Source organism: Kwoniella dendrophila, chromosome 1 (assembly GCF_036810415.1).
Source record: "Kwoniella dendrophila CBS 6074 chromosome 1, complete sequence".
Lineage (NCBI taxonomy): Eukaryota > Fungi > Basidiomycota > Tremellomycetes > Tremellales > Cryptococcaceae > Kwoniella > Kwoniella dendrophila.
Window position 1 is genome coordinate 552,096 of NC_089476.1, and position 17,246 is coordinate 569,341.

General features: G+C 41.1%; 5 protein-coding genes across 5 annotated transcripts; 1 reads left to right on the forward strand and 4 right to left on the reverse strand.

Moving 5' to 3' along the window:
* Nucleotides 1-96: 96 nt before the first annotated feature.
* On the reverse strand, nt 97-2,127 carry L201_000210 (eukaryotic translation initiation factor 3 subunit D; the record flags this gene model as incomplete). Its single annotated transcript, XM_066216013.1, has 5 exons — nt 97-189; nt 258-1,254; nt 1,321-1,436; nt 1,499-1,862; nt 2,036-2,127. 5 exons carry the CDS (start codon nt 2,125-2,127, stop codon nt 97-99), a joined length of 1,662 nt encoding a protein of 553 aa, XP_066072110.1.
* Nucleotides 2,128-2,484: 357 nt separating this feature from the next.
* On the forward strand, nt 2,485-6,530 carry L201_000211 (uncharacterized protein; the record flags this gene model as incomplete). Its single annotated transcript, XM_066216014.1, has 9 exons — nt 2,485-2,885; nt 2,939-3,264; nt 3,322-4,062; nt 4,112-4,448; nt 4,502-4,695; nt 4,926-4,961; nt 5,185-5,451; nt 5,504-6,220; nt 6,280-6,530. 9 exons carry the CDS (start codon nt 2,485-2,487, stop codon nt 6,528-6,530), a joined length of 3,270 nt encoding a protein of 1,089 aa, XP_066072111.1.
* Nucleotides 6,531-6,655: 125 nt separating this feature from the next.
* Nucleotides 6,656-8,233, reverse strand: L201_000212 (phosphoribosylformimino-5-aminoimidazole carboxamide ribotide isomerase; the record flags this gene model as incomplete). The annotated part of the gene is made up of 7 exons (XM_066216015.1): nt 6,656-6,804; nt 6,920-6,970; nt 7,043-7,141; nt 7,264-7,340; nt 7,422-7,525; nt 7,652-7,841; nt 8,079-8,233. The coding sequence occupies 7 exons, from the start codon at nt 8,231-8,233 to the stop codon at nt 6,656-6,658; spliced, it is 825 nt and encodes a 274-aa protein (XP_066072112.1).
* A 601-nt stretch (nt 8,234-8,834) lies between these two features.
* On the reverse strand, nt 8,835-12,073 carry L201_000213 (uncharacterized protein; the record flags this gene model as incomplete). The annotated part of the gene is made up of 18 exons (XM_066216016.1): nt 8,835-8,883; nt 8,947-9,089; nt 9,147-9,200; nt 9,257-9,456; nt 9,523-9,544; nt 9,608-9,688; nt 9,750-9,818; nt 9,889-10,302; nt 10,377-10,563; nt 10,637-10,722; nt 10,787-10,896; nt 10,955-11,022; nt 11,090-11,146; nt 11,211-11,269; nt 11,331-11,459; nt 11,532-11,668; nt 11,760-11,957; nt 12,031-12,073. The coding sequence occupies 18 exons, from the start codon at nt 12,071-12,073 to the stop codon at nt 8,835-8,837; spliced, it is 2,106 nt and encodes a 701-aa protein (XP_066072113.1).
* Nucleotides 12,074-12,528: 455 nt separating this feature from the next.
* On the reverse strand, nt 12,529-16,619 carry L201_000214 (uncharacterized protein; the record flags this gene model as incomplete). Its single annotated transcript, XM_066216017.1, has 21 exons — nt 12,529-12,698; nt 12,755-12,793; nt 12,850-12,890; nt 12,949-13,070; nt 13,131-13,231; nt 13,292-14,189; nt 14,237-14,359; nt 14,419-14,537; nt 14,590-14,614; nt 14,674-14,714; nt 14,761-14,821; nt 14,878-15,024; nt 15,077-15,259; nt 15,307-15,423; nt 15,484-15,537; nt 15,594-15,617; nt 15,743-15,883; nt 15,938-16,097; nt 16,203-16,305; nt 16,363-16,459; nt 16,536-16,619. 21 exons carry the CDS (start codon nt 16,617-16,619, stop codon nt 12,529-12,531), a joined length of 2,850 nt encoding a protein of 949 aa, XP_066072114.1.
* Nucleotides 16,620-17,246: the final 627 nt, after the last annotated feature.

A 17,246-nucleotide genomic window follows, 5' to 3' on the forward strand; every position in this document is an offset into this window, starting at 1 on the left:
ACGTCGTTAGAGAACGAAGTTGCCTATGTGCATTCGTAAAATTTTAAGAAATAGATATCTACAAGAAACCGGTATATAGTCTATAACAGAAGTCGTCTATTCCTCGTCGATTTGACTTTCAGCAATGGTTTCTTCATCAGCACCTGCATCAAAGGCATCATCAGGTACTTTGTAAAGTTTAATTTGTGGCTGTGGTGAGAAATGTACGGTTAGCTAATTAATTCGTACTTTTTATTCGTTAATGCAGAGAAACTTACAGAGTTAGGATCTTTGACTAATACGTATTTACCCTCTGGTTGTTTCAACAGTAAATCTGCGATGGTTCTTACAATACCCCAACCATTGGCTAGAGATACATTCATTTGTCTAGCTAAATCATTTGGTTTGAAATTTTGTACACCGACAATAACATGTCTTTGAGCATCTTTTGAATTTGCTCTTGAAATATAACCCATTTTCATATATTCAGCACCTACTAAAATAGATTGGACTGCCCATCTAGCTAATTTTGCTGAATTGTTTTTCATTTCAGAAGCAACAATAGCACCTTTTTGGATATCTAAATTCTTTCTCCAATCTAAAGTTTTACCTGCTGATCCAGCAGAACCACCTTGTGATCTTGGATCAAATTCATTTAATGCTTTTACTGTGATCAATTGATCTTTTTTACCTAAATATGCATCGGCTTCAGTTCTAACAATTAAATCAAATGTTTCTTCTTCAGAAATTGATAAATCGAATTTTCTATATTTATATAATGTTGAAGCTAAAGGTTCAGTTTCAATTTCAGCAGAATAGAATGGATTTGGTTTTGGTGTATAAGATTTTGATTTTGATTCAATTACTTGTGAAGAGAAATTTTGATTTATATATGTTGCTTCTAATGACAATGATCCAGCAGAATTTATATTTGTTTGATCATCTGAATCTAATGGTGGATCAGCAGCATTTTCATTTACAGTAATATAATCAAATGGTCCAGATTCTCTTTTATCTAAGAATAATTGATCGCCTTTTCTTTCGAATATAATATCCCATGAATTGACTGATCTAGGTGATGTCATTAATACAGATAAGATTGAATCAGTAGCGAAAATTTGAGCAGCTTTCTTTTCGGCCAATTGAGCGATAACTGGATCATCGGATGTTGAAGTGTTGTATCTAACTCTATCAAGGATTTCAAGTGGTTTCTCATTTCTAGTGTTGATTCTGTCGAAAGCTCTATCGTAACCTTGGATAGTACCGTAACTTGCACTATAGTCGAATGCATTTGTCAGTTGAACTGGTCTGTAAAGCTATTTATCTTACCGTCTAACTTACATATCTTCAGCTTCAGATACAGAAAGGTTTAATTTAGCAAGTCTGGTGAAATCAATTTCTTCAAGAACTTGCCAGTCTGGACTGATAGTGACTGAAGAATCTCTAGTTCTTTGAGGCTATCAGAATTTCAAGTATCAGCTATCCGCCTTACATCCTTGTAACTGAAACAATAGCTCACCTTGTTCCAATCACCATAACCACCTCTTGCACCACCTCTACCTCTACCGCCGAAACCACCTCTACCTGCACCTCTACCTCTTGTACCTCTTGTTGGAATAGCATTTCTAAGTGGTCTAGCAGTTCTAATAGGAGCTTTAACTCTAGTGTTGGTTCTTGCACCACTATCTACAAGTGAGAAAGATTTTTCATCTTCATCATGAACGAAACCGAATAAAGTTCCTTCAGCAGCTCCATAAGCTTCTCTACCTTGTCTTCTACCTTGACCTTGTCTTTGTCTACCTGCATTAGCATCAGCAGGTGCATCATGCCAATCTGCAATTCTGGTTACTTTGTCGGATTTGGAGAATGGGGCATATGGGATGCTAAATTGGTGAAGATTGACGGAATGTCAGCATACAGTGACTGTACATGCATCTTTAGCAATGATATTTTCTCCTTTTTCTTGCCCCTTCGTTCACGAACAGATCTACTAAACAGCGATATTACGCAAAATCACGCATCCTTCAACTTGAATAAAACTTGTCTCCAGACTTACTCTTGGAGTTGGGATGGGAGAGCACTACTGCTTGGACCCCACGATCCATCTGCATTGTCTTGAATGTGAGGAAGAGTGAAGCTGAGTGTCATTTTGGGCTATGACTTTTGGTTTTGGGTTTATTTGATATAGCTAAGAATAATCAAGAAATGCCATCAATCTATGTATTTTGGTGATCGCTTGACAAGCAAGAGAAGAACAAGGATATATGAGATGAAAAAGGTCGAAACTTGTAATTCAGGGTAAAAAACATGGCGACCACAAAATGTAATTCTCACCCCCATTTAAATAGTGTACAGTCCACCAAAAAAAGTTTTGATTTCATTTCAATCGGATTACACTCACTCTCTCTTCCTACTCTACACTCTATTCCCCCCCTTCTCTCTTCATCTCCTTTTATTGATTGACAGTAGGAATACTTTTAATATAACTTGTATTAAAATGCCATGATGGCAGAAAATTATGGCTCATCGTCTTCACATACCCTCGACGTAACCCCTCCAGGCCAAAAGGCTAGTGGTGGTAGGAGGAGAAAACCAAAGCCCTCTTCAGGAGGCGACCTTTCGTCAACTCCTTCCAGAGTTGGAATCATTCCTTCGCCAAAAGGCAAGGAGAAGGCTTTAGATGTCGATCTACCTTCATTACCTTCTCAGTCAGCTACTGGCGAGAAGAGAGCAAAGATCAAGAAGAAATACCTCAGAGCTATGAATGGTGAAAGCTCAACACACAGAGCCGATAACCAAATTTCATCCCGTAAACCCCAGCGGAAAGATGACAGTACATGGGATCTTATCCCTGTAGCACAGAATGAAGTGTCTCGCATACCCCCTGTGTGGTCAAACGATGGAAGGTGAGCTGCATCTTACCTGATTTATGTGACACTTTGCTGACTTGATATTGTAGATTCTATTTCACTGTAACTCACACCTCAATTCATATTCACTCTTCCACTGCCCCTTCCTTCGCCCGTCTTTCTACTTTGTCATCTACCCATCCTCAAGGTCACACCAAACCTATCACATCCCTTCACCTCTCCCCTATCAATTCTTTCCAGGTAATATCGTCATCTGAGGATGGTACGATAAAAATATGGGATTGGGTGGCAGGTCGACTTGTAAGAACCATCAAATTTTCCGAACCTCACGCCCAAGTACACCATACCACTTTTGGTGAAGTTGCTGCCAGATGGTGGATTTTTGCGACTGTTACCAACAGTAAAGATGGTTCAGGTTAGTCGACCTTTTCTACTGGCTAAACGAAATTTGTGCTCACTATCCTTCATCCAGGTCATAAGCTTTCGCATCGAGTACTGAGGGTACCTTTCACTGGCTCTATTTCACCTCAATTGGTCGGGAAACTATCAGCACCTCCTTCTGCATTGATCATGTCTCCTAGATCGACATACCTTGTCGCTCTTTCCGCCACAAAAGCATACACATATCGAATGCCTAGCGCTTCTTCCGATCCAAGCGCAGATATCTGGGAACCTAGACCAACATGTGTCAAGTTTGTATCGGACCAATCTTTCACATGTGGTGCCTTTAGTCCGGAAAAAACCTTGGTTACTTCAAGCGAAGAAGAATGGTTTGCTACAGGTGATGAAAAAGGTGTTATCCGATTATGGCATGGTTTAGCTCAAGCCTTTAGACAAGTTGACGCTGCTGCTCAGTCTGCAATTGGCGGTTCAAGTGATCCAAACAAAGCCTTGAATCCTGAGATGGAGAAAAGATTACCTACAACTTCCCTTCATTGGCACGCGCATGCTGTGTCAGCCATTGCTTTTACTCCCTCTGGATCACAACTTTTATCAGTTGGTGAAGAAAGTGTCTTAGTACAGTGGCATCTTGCTTCTGGTAAACGAGAATATATACCTCGATTGGGTGGAAGACCAATTATCAGCTTGGCAGTCAAAAAAGCTAGCCGATTTAATGAGGAAGAATGGTGGATGAGCTTGGCCGACGGAGCAACTATCCGTGTTGGCTCGGCTTCCGGTCATATCGCAAACATAGGACAAGGCGTTAGGCTAGGTGAGCTTTCCGTCCATTATGTTTGCCATCTAGCTGACTTCCGCTACAGATCCTCTAAGACCTACCTCATCCACATCTTCATATCCATTCTCCTTACATCCTTCCACCAGTTCTTTTGTCGTGCCATCATCCCACCCTTCCACTCTCCAATTTATCGATCCTATCGCTTCTACTGTGCTCTTTGACCTTGAGGTTGCTCCGTCTAACAGAGTCAGTCGTCGAGACGAAAAAGAACATGAACCTGTTTCAGTCGAAAAAGTCGCTTTCTCTGATTCGCAAAACGGTCAATCAGTGTGGATGGCTACCTATGAAAGCAGAAAAGGAGATGATATGGAAGGAGGTGGAGCGGTCAAGAATCTGAAAATCTGGAAATGGCAAGATGAGAAGTAAGTAATCTCTTATAGGTGATCTTACCTGACGCTGATATGTTCTCAATCAGATACGCTGTCAATACTCAGTTCCCGCGTCCACATGGCATGTCCCCAATCGTCTCGACTGCATTCTCTCCTCTTCCACAACCAACAAGTACATCTTCCGATACCTCAGTGGTTCCAACGCCTTATCTCTTAACTGCTTCTACCGATGGTACAGCGAAAATATGGCATGTTCGTCAGCTCAAAAGATCACAGCAAGGTAAGTCTTGGTTCCGTTGTATCCCTATATATCATCTTGCAACACCTCTCGCTCCTTTCACTCTTTTAGAAGATGAATAGATTTTCACATTCACTGTCATCCTTATACGGACATCCTTCGGGATAGTGGCGACTTATATTCTGCAATCCTGATATACCCCTCAATCTTCCTGCATTTCTCGGCTCTTGGAAAAGAACGATAATGCTAACCAAAATGATTGGGAAATATAGGTAAATTTGCCAACGCAAAACCTGCTTTGATTGATTGTGAGTGTTCAAGCTATCTCTTATCTACACTATCACTTCTCTCGTACACCATGCGCGGTCCCCAAGGACGAACAAATTTTACAAGCTCAACAGTCCTATGTATACTGAGGATACTATTCTTCTTCTTCAACCCTCTGAGGGGTCCGCGCAATCCTCTTCGTATCTGAATATTCATCTGTCTACGTAATGCAATTGCGTGTGCTAACGAGCGTTATTGGTATAGTGTACTGGTCATGCCGATCATCCTTCGATTATCGTGGTATGCCTATCTACGATTCCGCCTTCTCACCCGATGGAACGATGATTGTTCTTGCCCATGGATCCGTTGTGACCCTGTGGGATGTCGAGAGCAATGTTCTTCTCAAGGTCTTCGATGCTCCTTCTGGTGTACCTATCAAGTCTACCGCATTTGTCGGCCCTGAGGGCAGATTCCTCATCGGTTCTGGCGAAGATCAAGCGATAGTCGTTTGGGATATGCTTTCATGCGAAGGTGAGCCGATTTTTTGCACTGAAATGAGTCTCGTAGCTGACACTTTGAGCAGTGTCATGGTCACTTCTCGATCACCGGGTTCACCAAATCGCAACAGCTGGCGAATTCTTCCTCACTTTCTCGACAACCAACGCGAAGAAAACACTTCTTACCGTCTTCTCCCCTGTTTCTTCAGTACCACTACGAATCATGTCGATTTCACAACCCATCAAACACCTTCAAATTCTGCCCACACCTGCCATTTCTCCCTTATCACTTCATCTTATCGGTGTCGCATCGTCTGGCGAAATATTCCGATTTGGTGATCTTGCTCATTCAGCTGCGCCATTGACGTCGAAATCTGTTTCTACAGCTACCAAACAGCAGGGATTATCAATATGGCAAGAAATGTTTGGCAAAGATGCTTTCCTCGATTCACTTTCTCTCGATGTTGCTGCTACAGATGAAGCTGCTCTCACAGCAACTGCCACTGCTTTACAACAAAGAGTATCTGGTAAAGGCAAACCTGCAGATGTCTTCACTGGTCCAAGTCATACCATGCCGCCGACCGGTATCTTATTTGATGCTTTCATGGATGAGCTCCTTTCAGGACATACCGCTTCATCAACTACCGTGGAAGTTCAAGAAGCTCAAGACGATGATATACTGTATGAAGCTGAACATAAGATTGATATAGATGTACCCTCTGTTCCAACTGTACAAGGCAAAACAGTGGATGATGATGAAATCAAAGGGCTGGAGATCTTCTTCCGCGAAGTTTTAGGCAACGGTAAGCTGCATTTCTCTCGTTACAATGTTCGGACTACAGCTTACATCAAGTTATTCTAGTCTCTTTAAACGTACCCAAAACGCCCGCTGTGAAAAAAGTGAATGGACATTTACCCAACGGTGATCATACATCTGTTGTCACTCCCATAAACAAAAAGCTGAATGGCTTGAATGGGAAATCTACTCATGGAAGTGCGAACAAGATCATAGATGAAGATGAAAGTATGGAAGTCGATGTTGGTCCACCCTCATCAGGCAAAAAAGGAAGTTCAGTCAAGGGTAAAAAGAGGAAAGCGCCTAGAGAAGAGTAGAAGTATCCAGCTACAACCATTATCTCATATATAGTCATTTTGTTGCATTTTCATTATTGATATAGTTGTGCAATGCATATTTTTTGTCATTATACTTGATGTTTGCATTCTATGTTCATTACTTTTTATATCGACAGATCTTTAGCTTGTTTATCAATTTTAACTAATTCGTCAAATTTAACACCTTTTCCACCGAAGATATCTAATGATGACCCGAATGTCAAGTCGACTTTACCATTTGATAATCTATCTACTAAATCTAAATCTGATATATCTGTTGAATACAAAATCCAGGATGTTGGAGTCAGCTAATCATATTTATATATTCTGATATGGGTATTGAAGGCTAATAGAAGATAAATAAATCATGACATTGAAAAGTGACTCACCTTTTGCACCTCCAGCGTATGTTGTCGGTATTGTTACCCATTCACCTAATTCTGTTGAACATTTGATATATTAGCTATTCAATGTGTTATACGTCGTGAATGAGCTAACAAACAAAAACTTACTTGTTACTAATTCTTCATCAATACCTTGACATAAACCTTCAACATCTGCAGCGTGTATCAATAATTCTGAGCAATATTGTTCAATCTGACGAATTGAATCTGGTTGCCAAAACGACATAAACAAAGGGTTTAGTCAGTGTATTCAAGTTCAGTGGGTCATTGATACTGATCAATGAGACGATAAGATGATTCAATTGTTCAAGAAGTTCGATTTCACTCACCTTGATTCACATTCATGTCAGTCAATGTTTTCCATCCATTCATAGCTACTATCCAGCCATTTTCTCTTTTACGACAACTATTGATTATTGACGAGAGTATGAGCCGTTTGATACGATTTCCTGGTACTCATACTATATTTGCGAGACGGTTGACTCACCTTATATCAACTACTAATTTATCTTTACCAACTTTTTCTGATAATCTTTTCAAACGTGATTCATCAAATTTACCTGATGGAAATAGATAACTTGTAACGATAACCTATAAAGCGAAATGAAGTCGATCAATCAGTTGGATTTCATTGATCATTTATACCCTACTGCCTTAAGTACTTGTAAACTAAATATCAGGTAAATGATTATGATAAATATCATTTCTCGAACTCACTTTTTCAGCACCCAAATCTAACCATTCTTGAGCATTATCTTCATTGATTCCACCACCAACTTGCATACCATTTTCCCATGTACTTAAAGCTTCTTTAGCAGCTTCATCGTTATTAGGTCCTAATTTAATTATATGTCCCCCTATCAATTTATTCGATTTATATAAATTGGCAAAATATGATGGTGGATGTCTAAAAGAAAAAGGTGCCAGATACCTCGATCAGCTATTACTTCGCAAATCGGTATTGAAAATCATATAAAGTTGTATATCTAATGAAATGATGTTTGATTCTTGTTTCCCCAGAATATATAATCTTTGTTGAATCTTTTTGCAGTATATACTGATTTAGTCATAAAAATTCATGTATATGCAAGTTCTCTTCTTATGACGGAAGTTTAGATCGCACAAGGACGATAACGTTACTCACTCAGCCACGAAATTCTCTTTTGGGCCTTCACCGCTCAAGCCTGTATCAGTAAGATCTAAAGTTCCGCCAACAATCTGTTTGACTACACCTTGATGTAAATCTATACATGGTCGAAATTGAGAATGCCTTCTATTTGATGATGAGGAGGATGACATCTTGATTATAATTGAAGACACTGAATGGCGCAATAAATACTCAACTGTTTAACTATATTCGAGTTTCTTTCCCGCTTTTTGTGATGAGTACGCTATTGCGATGATAAGACGACTTTCAGTAATGCTGAAAATGTAGATTATCACAAAAAGAAATGCAAGCAAGCAACTGCTAAAAGTCGCTTCGAACGAAATAAATTGGGTCTTAACAAGTGATGATGTCACCTCTTTTTGCTGCCTGGAAGTTTACGTAAACGGCTCTCTTGTTAGTTTCAGAGTTGAGTATTGAGCAGTTCTACAGTAGGTTGAAAAATACGAGGTGACCAGGAGGTTTCGGTGAGCATGGATGTGCGGGTTGTAATGGTTCGCAAAATATCCGAATGAACAGAAATGTTGTACTATCACATAGCGGACTTATAAATCTCGTTCAGTGATCAAGGAGTACTCGATACGAGTATGATTGGCAATGCGGTATCCAGTTGGACTCGCTCCTTCCTGCCTCATTAGTCCAGAGTAGCTTTTGTGGTTTTTTAGGGCCAGGATAAGTAAATGCATACAACAAAGATTGATATTGATTACAAATAGTCTTGAATGAAGCCTATGACTAAAAGTGCTTCTTTATCCCCCCTCCCTTGAACTCGTAGAAATGCGGCCTAGCAAAATAGGTCAGCTTCGAGAATCATGAGGTCTGGTTTGAGCGTTACAGGTCAACTTACGCTAGTTCAACCAGCCAATCTTCATCTATCACAGTGATATCTCTCATAAAGCTTTTAGTGGTTTCCACAACTTCATGGTATATTACCCATCCTGTTGAAGGTTGTCGTGTGAACATGACCGATGATGGGTGCACATGAAGAGTCTACATAGAAACGTATCAGTATATAATACCGAAAACACATCATGACGAATCACTTACAGCTCCTTCTCTAGCACTTCTATATGTACCGTCAGGCATCATTCGAGCGGCATTCTGATTGAAGACCATTAGCTTTATCTGTCTCACCAAAATTGCAGCAAATAGCTTACCTTGAAATATCCCGTAACGAGACATCTTCTCAGCCTCTTCCCATCACCTTCACAGCTGACAATGGGTATATTGAATCGTTCCAAATACTTCTTAAGCTGTTTTCGAATTGATACAGCTCTAGATAAAGCTTTATGGTTTAATCTATGATTACCGCACCAAGACTTATTATTTTGACCAAACTTGACGAAAGCGTTGTATGCTGTGGTCATAGGGGATCAATGTTCAGTTTCTTGATACAGGACATACTTTAAATAGCTAGACTTACCATTCAACAAGGTCAAGTGATCCTGTAGTGTGAGTTATCAGTTAACAACAATATCAGACAGGACTAAAAAGCAAGACTGACGTACCCCTTCTTCAGCAGTGAATTTCCTTCGCTCCAGATCGGACATCATGCCTTTCGTACCTCCTTCTGACATATTAAAGACATTCTGCGAGGATAAGAGATCAGCTATCTGTTGTTATTCAGCCAATGCCATCAAGCCAGCTTACCTGTACAGAAGTCATAGCAGCTATAGTAAGGACCTCTTGTCCACATTTGAATTCATGTGAGTTTAGTAACTGATATGTCATCGTCAGTTCCCGTCATCGACAGATTCGCAAGTAATGACAAGTCAGTTACACCACTTACTATAGCAGCCATCATAGGGTCCAATGGGACTTCAGCCATTCTCTCACCCATAGGTTTAGTCAATCGACCTTCATTGTCTAATGCCTTTAGGCAGTACAAAAACTCTAAAGCCCGAACCATCATTTTCGATGGTGGGGGAGACATAAAATCGAATTTGACTAGATTATCTATACCTAATGCTTTTAACTGCAACAGATATAACGATATATCTGATCTTGTTAATTCTGGAGGTGTTGTCACAGTCATGGGCGAGGATGTATTGTTGTGCACAGGTAGTACAGTTGATGGATATAATCTATAACATTTTCCAGGTGATGTTCGTCCAGCTCGACCTGCTCGTTGATTTGCTGAAGCCAAAGAACAAGGTACAATCGATAATACGTCCATAGATGTTTTAGGGTTGAACGTTTTGAGCTAAGTGAATTTACAGTTTCAGTCCATTGACAATCTTAAGGAGCGATTAGAAAGGGCTTGATTGTATGGCTTACCTTGACAAAACCCGAATCTACGACGTATTTGATTCCGTCTATAGTCACACTTGCTTCCGCTATATTAGTTGAGAATATCACTTTTCTAGTATCTCTAGGTGGAGGATCGAATATCAAGGCTTGTTCTTCTGGAGGTAAGGTAGCGTATAGTGGTAAAGCTAATATCTGAGGCGCAGATTTCGGTAAACTGCGTGATAAGGCCTTAATCATTAACTGATACCATCGAAGGGCAGTCCTTACGCCAGCTGCATGAAACTAACGTTTGTATCCTATCCGAAACTTCCTGTAGTACTTGGTCTATTTCTTCTCTTCCTGTTAGAAATACCAGTATATCTCCCGCTGGTTCCTGTACACTATTCATCAGTATATTGTTCATGGAAAAAAAAAGAGGATATCGGTACCAGACTGACCTTCATGTGTATATCAAATACCGTTTGTACAGCGGCTTCCGCGTAATCTGGACATGGTTCTTTGAGGTAACATACTTCAACTGGGAACATTCTTCCTTCCAGACTGACGACTAAGTTAACGGTCAGCCTGTGCTGACAAAAGACCATATCACGATTCTGCTGACTTACTGATAGCATCATCCTTTGAGCGATCTGATCCATCAGCGTTGGTATTGAAGTATTCCAAGAAATCTTCCCTGATAGCATTGTAAAGATCTTAGCTAAAATATTATATTTCTGAGCAGGATAACATATCTAACATACGCATCGATGGTAGCCGAAGAGATTATAACTCTCAGCTCCGGTCGCTTCTTCATAATCCTATTATTTATATATAATTGAATCAACCACCGAAATATGTCGAATATAAATAGTTAATACGCACTTCTTCAATAAACCCAATAATAAATCGGTATATGCGCCTCTCTCATGTGCTTCGTCAATCTAAGAAGCGACATGATATGAGCTAATAGTTTTTTGGTGAGACAAGAGAAGCAGAGCTTACCATGATAACACTATATTTACTCAGAAGAGGATCTACCATAGTCTCTCTAAAAAGCATACCATCCGTCAAGTACTTTATACGAGTTCTGGTTGGTGACGATAAATCTTCGAATCTTATACTATAACCAACCTATATAATACATCATGTAAGCTTGAATTATAGACCAATAACCCAGAGAGGACACGGTGGTATTGAGCTTACTTCGTCACCTAATACAGACCCAACCTCTTCAGCTACTCTAGTAGCTACACTAGTGGCTGCAACTCTTCTAGGTTGGGTACAAGCTACAACATGATTCTGTGATGTCCATCCTGCTTCATGCAGATATTGAGGTATCTCTGTATCATTGCCGTGTTCATTTCAACTTGATTAGCTGTTTTCCTGACTGGAAAACACACAGCTAAGATCCACAACGGGAAAATAACTTACGAGTAGATTTACCGCAACCGGTTTGACCCACTACGATAACCACCTTATATTTCTCTACACACCATAATAACTTTTCACGATGTTTATAAATCGGTAATCGTTTTCTTTGAGCTTCTAAAGATAGATGTTCATTTCTTGATGAAGATATAGAAGGTAATAATGATCCTTCTGCTTCACTATCTCGATCTAAGGAACTACCTGTAAGTCAAAGAAATGAAGCAGTGTCAGTTTTGCTGGCCAGAGGAAACCAAACGAATGCTGAATAACTTACCTGGAGCTGCTGTACCAGGTTTCCAGAATTGTAGAGGAGGCATAATGCTCCGACTTCTGCCTGATGAGGCTGTTCAACTGAGGGTCTGGATTGACTATAACGGAGACTGAAGTCAAGAGAAAGAACGTCTAAAATGGACGCAGTTGAAATGTAAATAACCGTTCATCATCAATAGCGATTTGGCCACGTGATCAATCATGCATCTCGGCGCGGCGTCTACTGTAATCTTCGACAATAATGTTTCAACAGAATGTTCATCGATTTTGTATAATCGAAAAGCTTTCTACGAGTCCGCTGAACAGCATATAGTGATATGAAAGGACAAAGGTGTTTATGCATGATGATGAAAAACAAGACGTATGTGACTAGGTCTCTCGTGTTATGATGAAGACATGATGAAGAGGTACAAGTAAACGCGTTAAGACCAAAATACTAAAATTACAACAACAAGATAGTTTGATTTTATGCTCGGAAAGATGTGTTCGATGTAATGTTATCCTAGCCGCCGTCGTCCACCCAGGTCCTTGTACAGCTTTCCAAAGCTCTCAAATGTACGATTTCTGGACTGCCATCATCCAGCTCATCCAATCTACCTTTTGATATCATTTTAACAGCTTCGACCGACCTGAGAGCTTTAGTGGCATTTTTGAATTCTTTGATTCTTCCTTCTGCATAGGCGAATCATCAGTCAGTCCGTAATTTTGCTCCTTGGTTTAGCACTTACTGTAAGCTGCAGGGTTATTCCTTGACATGTCCGCGATTTCTACGATACAGGTCAGCTATGTATCGTTCTACAGACGAAACCAAGGCATAGCTTACCATGCTCTAATGCCACAGCGACACCTGCGATTAATTTCCCTCTGCGCGGTCATTTGCCGTGAGCCTGTATCCCATCGAGTATGAATAGACGCTACATACCTATTTGTACCCTTCTCCTTCCTCCCCCAGCCTTTCAAGAGTGATTTAGCTAATTCACCTTTGGCTAAACAACCCATCAAAGAGTCTGTCATCTCTTTCACAGCAGCTTCACGAGCTGGTTTCTACAATGAAATGGATTCAGCTTTATACCCTGCAACGCATGAAAACAGTAGTTGACTAACCTGGATCAGATCACATCTAATTTTGTTAGGTGATCTAGCTATTGGAGGCTTGAAGGCGGTCCTCGATGAAGCTACTTTCCGAGACTTGTTGGCTGTTGGAGCTATGAGGTTGAGGGAATCAGCCGGAAATTTGAGTATCGAGATATATACAACCAGCTTACTTTGGTTATACCAAGCAAACGGCCCGTTACCCCTAACCGGTTCGACGCTATTCAACATTCTATCCGCTTTTATCCTCTGCTCTCTAGTCAATTTCAACTCAGAGGCTGTTCCCTCTTCCGAATCATCTATATATCGCACACCTCTAACAGGGGTAACCATTTCCTGTACTTCTCTGGCCCTTTTGATTGGGGATGTCTGGCGAGATCTTCTATTGTCATTGTTGGCATTATTTGCGAGCGTAATAGTACTCGGTCCAGGTCCAGCAACTGCTCTTCCAGGTGTATGTTGCGAGATATCCCTTTGTCGGATCGGCTGGAATATCCTTTCAGGAACAGGTCTTAATGCCTCAGACGATAAGTCCCTCTCCAGCCTCGGTGTCAGCGAGATTGGTATATGAGGTTGATTGTTAGATCTCGATTCAGGTGTTACAGAAACTTTTGTGCTTGATGAAGACATCAAGCTCTTGGTGCTTGCTGGGACAAGAGGACTACGATTGGCAGATGAAGGAATAGTGGCAGCAGAGGGAGGAGTGTGCATAGTCACTGGATGTGGTCGCAAGGAAGGGAGAAGATCGGGAGGTGGAGCTTGAGCTGGTGGTGTTGGAGGAAGCGAGCTTGGTGATTGTGGTAAGAATAGGGGCTGAGGCGCAGGTTGAGGTGTTTTCGTTAGCTGAGGTGTATCATCGTAATCATCGTCTTCCAAGTCAAATCTGTCGGGTCGAGCGTCGAGCTCCAGTAAGGAGCCGGGAATTGTGCCCTCTTCCGTGATGACATCTAAGTGGTCTGCTGAAGGAGGAGGCGGTAACTCCAGGGGTCTTTCCTCGGGTTGCGAAGCGATGTCCACTCCCTCAGACAACGCCAAAGCCTTGAAGCGAACTTGGTTGCTGTCTTTGCAGGCCTGATAAAACTATCAGTACTAGTGCGAAATGCGAGAAAAGAACTTACATCACACATGGACTCGCAATAAGCTAGTTTGACTTCTGGATCTCGCAAGTCTATGTTTTCACCAAAATATTTACAGATTCCGATATGCCTGCATTGACTCGTATTTTCCAAGAAATGCTGAAGCTAAAAACCGATTATAGTGAATAAGAGCCTCGATGTAGCAGAAACAAATGACGACATACCGCCTTGAAACTGTTTATAGGTGAAAGGGTATTTTCGGGATCCTCTTCCACCGCTTGTTTCTTCCTTTTTCTCTCGTTATCTTCATGATTCCAACGAACCTTTTTAGCGTCCTCTCGAGCTGCAACGATTGATTAGTATCCTTGTTTGAGTTGGATTTTACATCAACGTACAGTAAAATATCAGACAATGGGAGATCTAAGAATGAGGTTGGATATTAGCGCTTTGCATCAAGCGATAGCAGATGCCTTACTCACATGTCGGTCTCGGCCAGCCCGACCTGTCTCTTGATAGTAGCCTGTAAATATATAAGCTCGATTCTGCAACTCTAGATCTCAGCTCACCTTCAAAACTCTTTGGCATATCATAATGAATAACGTAGCGGACATTTGGCTGGTCAATACCCTGAAAATCATTGTTATCAGAAGATGTCGAGTTTAGAGAGATGGACGGTGGCTTACCATTCCAAACGCAATAGTAGCTACAATACACTCTAATCTTCCTTCGTTCCACGCGGCCAAAGTTCCAGGATTAGTAGCTTGCAAAGCCTTGTAATATGGTTGAGCCTTAATCCCTCGCTCCCGTAAGAATTGGGAAACAATTTGGCACTGTTGCTATTTTAGCTTGAATTTTCTCTACTCGTAGCCAAGAACCACTTACATCCTTAGTGGTACGACAGTATACAATACCAGTCACGCATGGTCGAATGATCCCATTTGCGACGTTTCTTGCTCTAGCCTTGGGTTTATATGCTTCAATCCAATCTGCGATCTCCTCCACAGTACTTTTCTGCTCCTCCAGCTCCTCATCGTCCTCAGTGCTCCCTCTTCCTTGATACCGTACCTTGAGCACGATTAGCTACTAGACGAGTTGGGAAATTCCTGACTTACCTCGTAGAACAGGTTAGACCGATTAAATGGCATCACCCACTGTCCATACCCCTTCTTGATACCCAGACTTCGAATGATATCATTTCTTACTTCTTGAGTTGCGGAAGCAGTAAGAGCCTATGATACTATTATAAGCTCGCTTAACGATACTGAAGATGATTTGGTTCAGAAGCTTACAGTGACTGGAATACCACGATATTGCTTCAGGAAATTGCCAAGCTCTCGATATTTCTGTCATTCTTGTGAGCTACATTCACGCGTATACGATGCGAGGTATGATAGCTTACAGGTCGGAAATCCAAACCCCATTCCTACACAGACATTAGCCATATATATAGATCCTTGACAGTAATCGAGCTCACCGAAATCACATGCGCCTGGTGAGTTTTATGCAGTGAGCTACAGCGGCCTAGGCCAATAGAAGACGATAGCTCACCTCATCTACTACTAGTCTAGTCATCTGCTTTTGCCTATAGGTTATATCAAACATGGATCTATGTTTGGGACTAAACAAACTTTCGGGTGTGACGTAGAGCAGTCTGATCTCGGGATGACCTAACGACATTTGCCGACGAATCTAGGAGAATATATCGATAAATATATGATTCAGATGGGCTGAAACGACACTCACTTCCTTCAAATCTCTCTCATTCATGTTCTCCTTCAACATTACTGCTTTGATCCCCTTTTCTACCATATGAGAAACCTGATCTTCCATCAGCGATATAAGAGGTGATACGACGATTGTCACACCATGCTCGATGGTTATGGATGGAAGCTGGAAACACAGTCTGCCAAAATGTCAGCACTGATAACTCACAGGAAGGACAGAAGAGAATGTGGTGTTACGCTTCCTTCACAGGGCGGACGATTTTTCGCAGATGTGATTCACTTACGACTTTCCCAAACCCGTTGGTGCGACAACTATCAAATCACAACCCCTCATAGCATCGGAACAGATTTCCAACTGTGGATGTCTGAACTTGTCATGACCCCAATCTACATCCAGTGTCACTTGAGATTTCCGATGAGAAAGGTCACAATGTAATAACTTACACTTCTTCAGATTCCAGTATAAACTGAATGCATTCTCCTGAGGCGAAACCGTTCTTCTCCATTCCCTCTTTTTTGGTCGGAAGTTATTTCTTGCAAACTGGATAAAGCGATTCACCAAGTCAGCTATATCAAATAGATAAGCAAGAACCAGCTGAGAGGAGGTTTCGGCGCACCTGAGTAGAATTAATCAAATTGGTATACGGCCTTTCAGCAGGCGTCGAACTTGGAAGAGTGAAAGACAAAGCTGCCGCCGACATGGCGGAGCTCAACTTCACGCTGATCCTTCAGCCTGATCGCCCCTTATTAGAATCCTTCTGATCACCAAGATTGATAAAGCAGTATATAGACCAAGAAAACGGATTGCTGATCGGTGCAAGAAGTAAGTTAAGATAAATTTGTTGATTAAAATGAAGAGAATTGAAAAAAGGTTGACATCACTTTTTTGTTTTTACGGTTCGACATGACATGATGGTAACCGATCAAAACATCAGTCGCGCGTGTTTGCCACTCACGTAATTAGGCTTCCCTGATTAATATAAAATTACGCATACCTATTTTAGTTGTTTACGATTTTTAAACGATTTGACGCGTTTTGGTGCGACGCTTAGGACCCGGTTGTAGCGAAATAATGTCAAAACAAATCAACAAACATCCAAAATATCATTTTACCTCTATTTCCATAGGTATCATTGCTTGAAACAACGCAATTATAGGTAAGAAAGAGGAGGTTCTCAATACAAATCAAAAGGATAAGAGGGATTTTTTCAACAGCAACGTGAGTGATCTTACTTACATGAGACTTCAAATGTAAAAGCAGTGTGCACCAGGATTTGTAGTCAGAACAAACGGTCCAAGCACTCTGCTTAATCACACAACTTTGACTG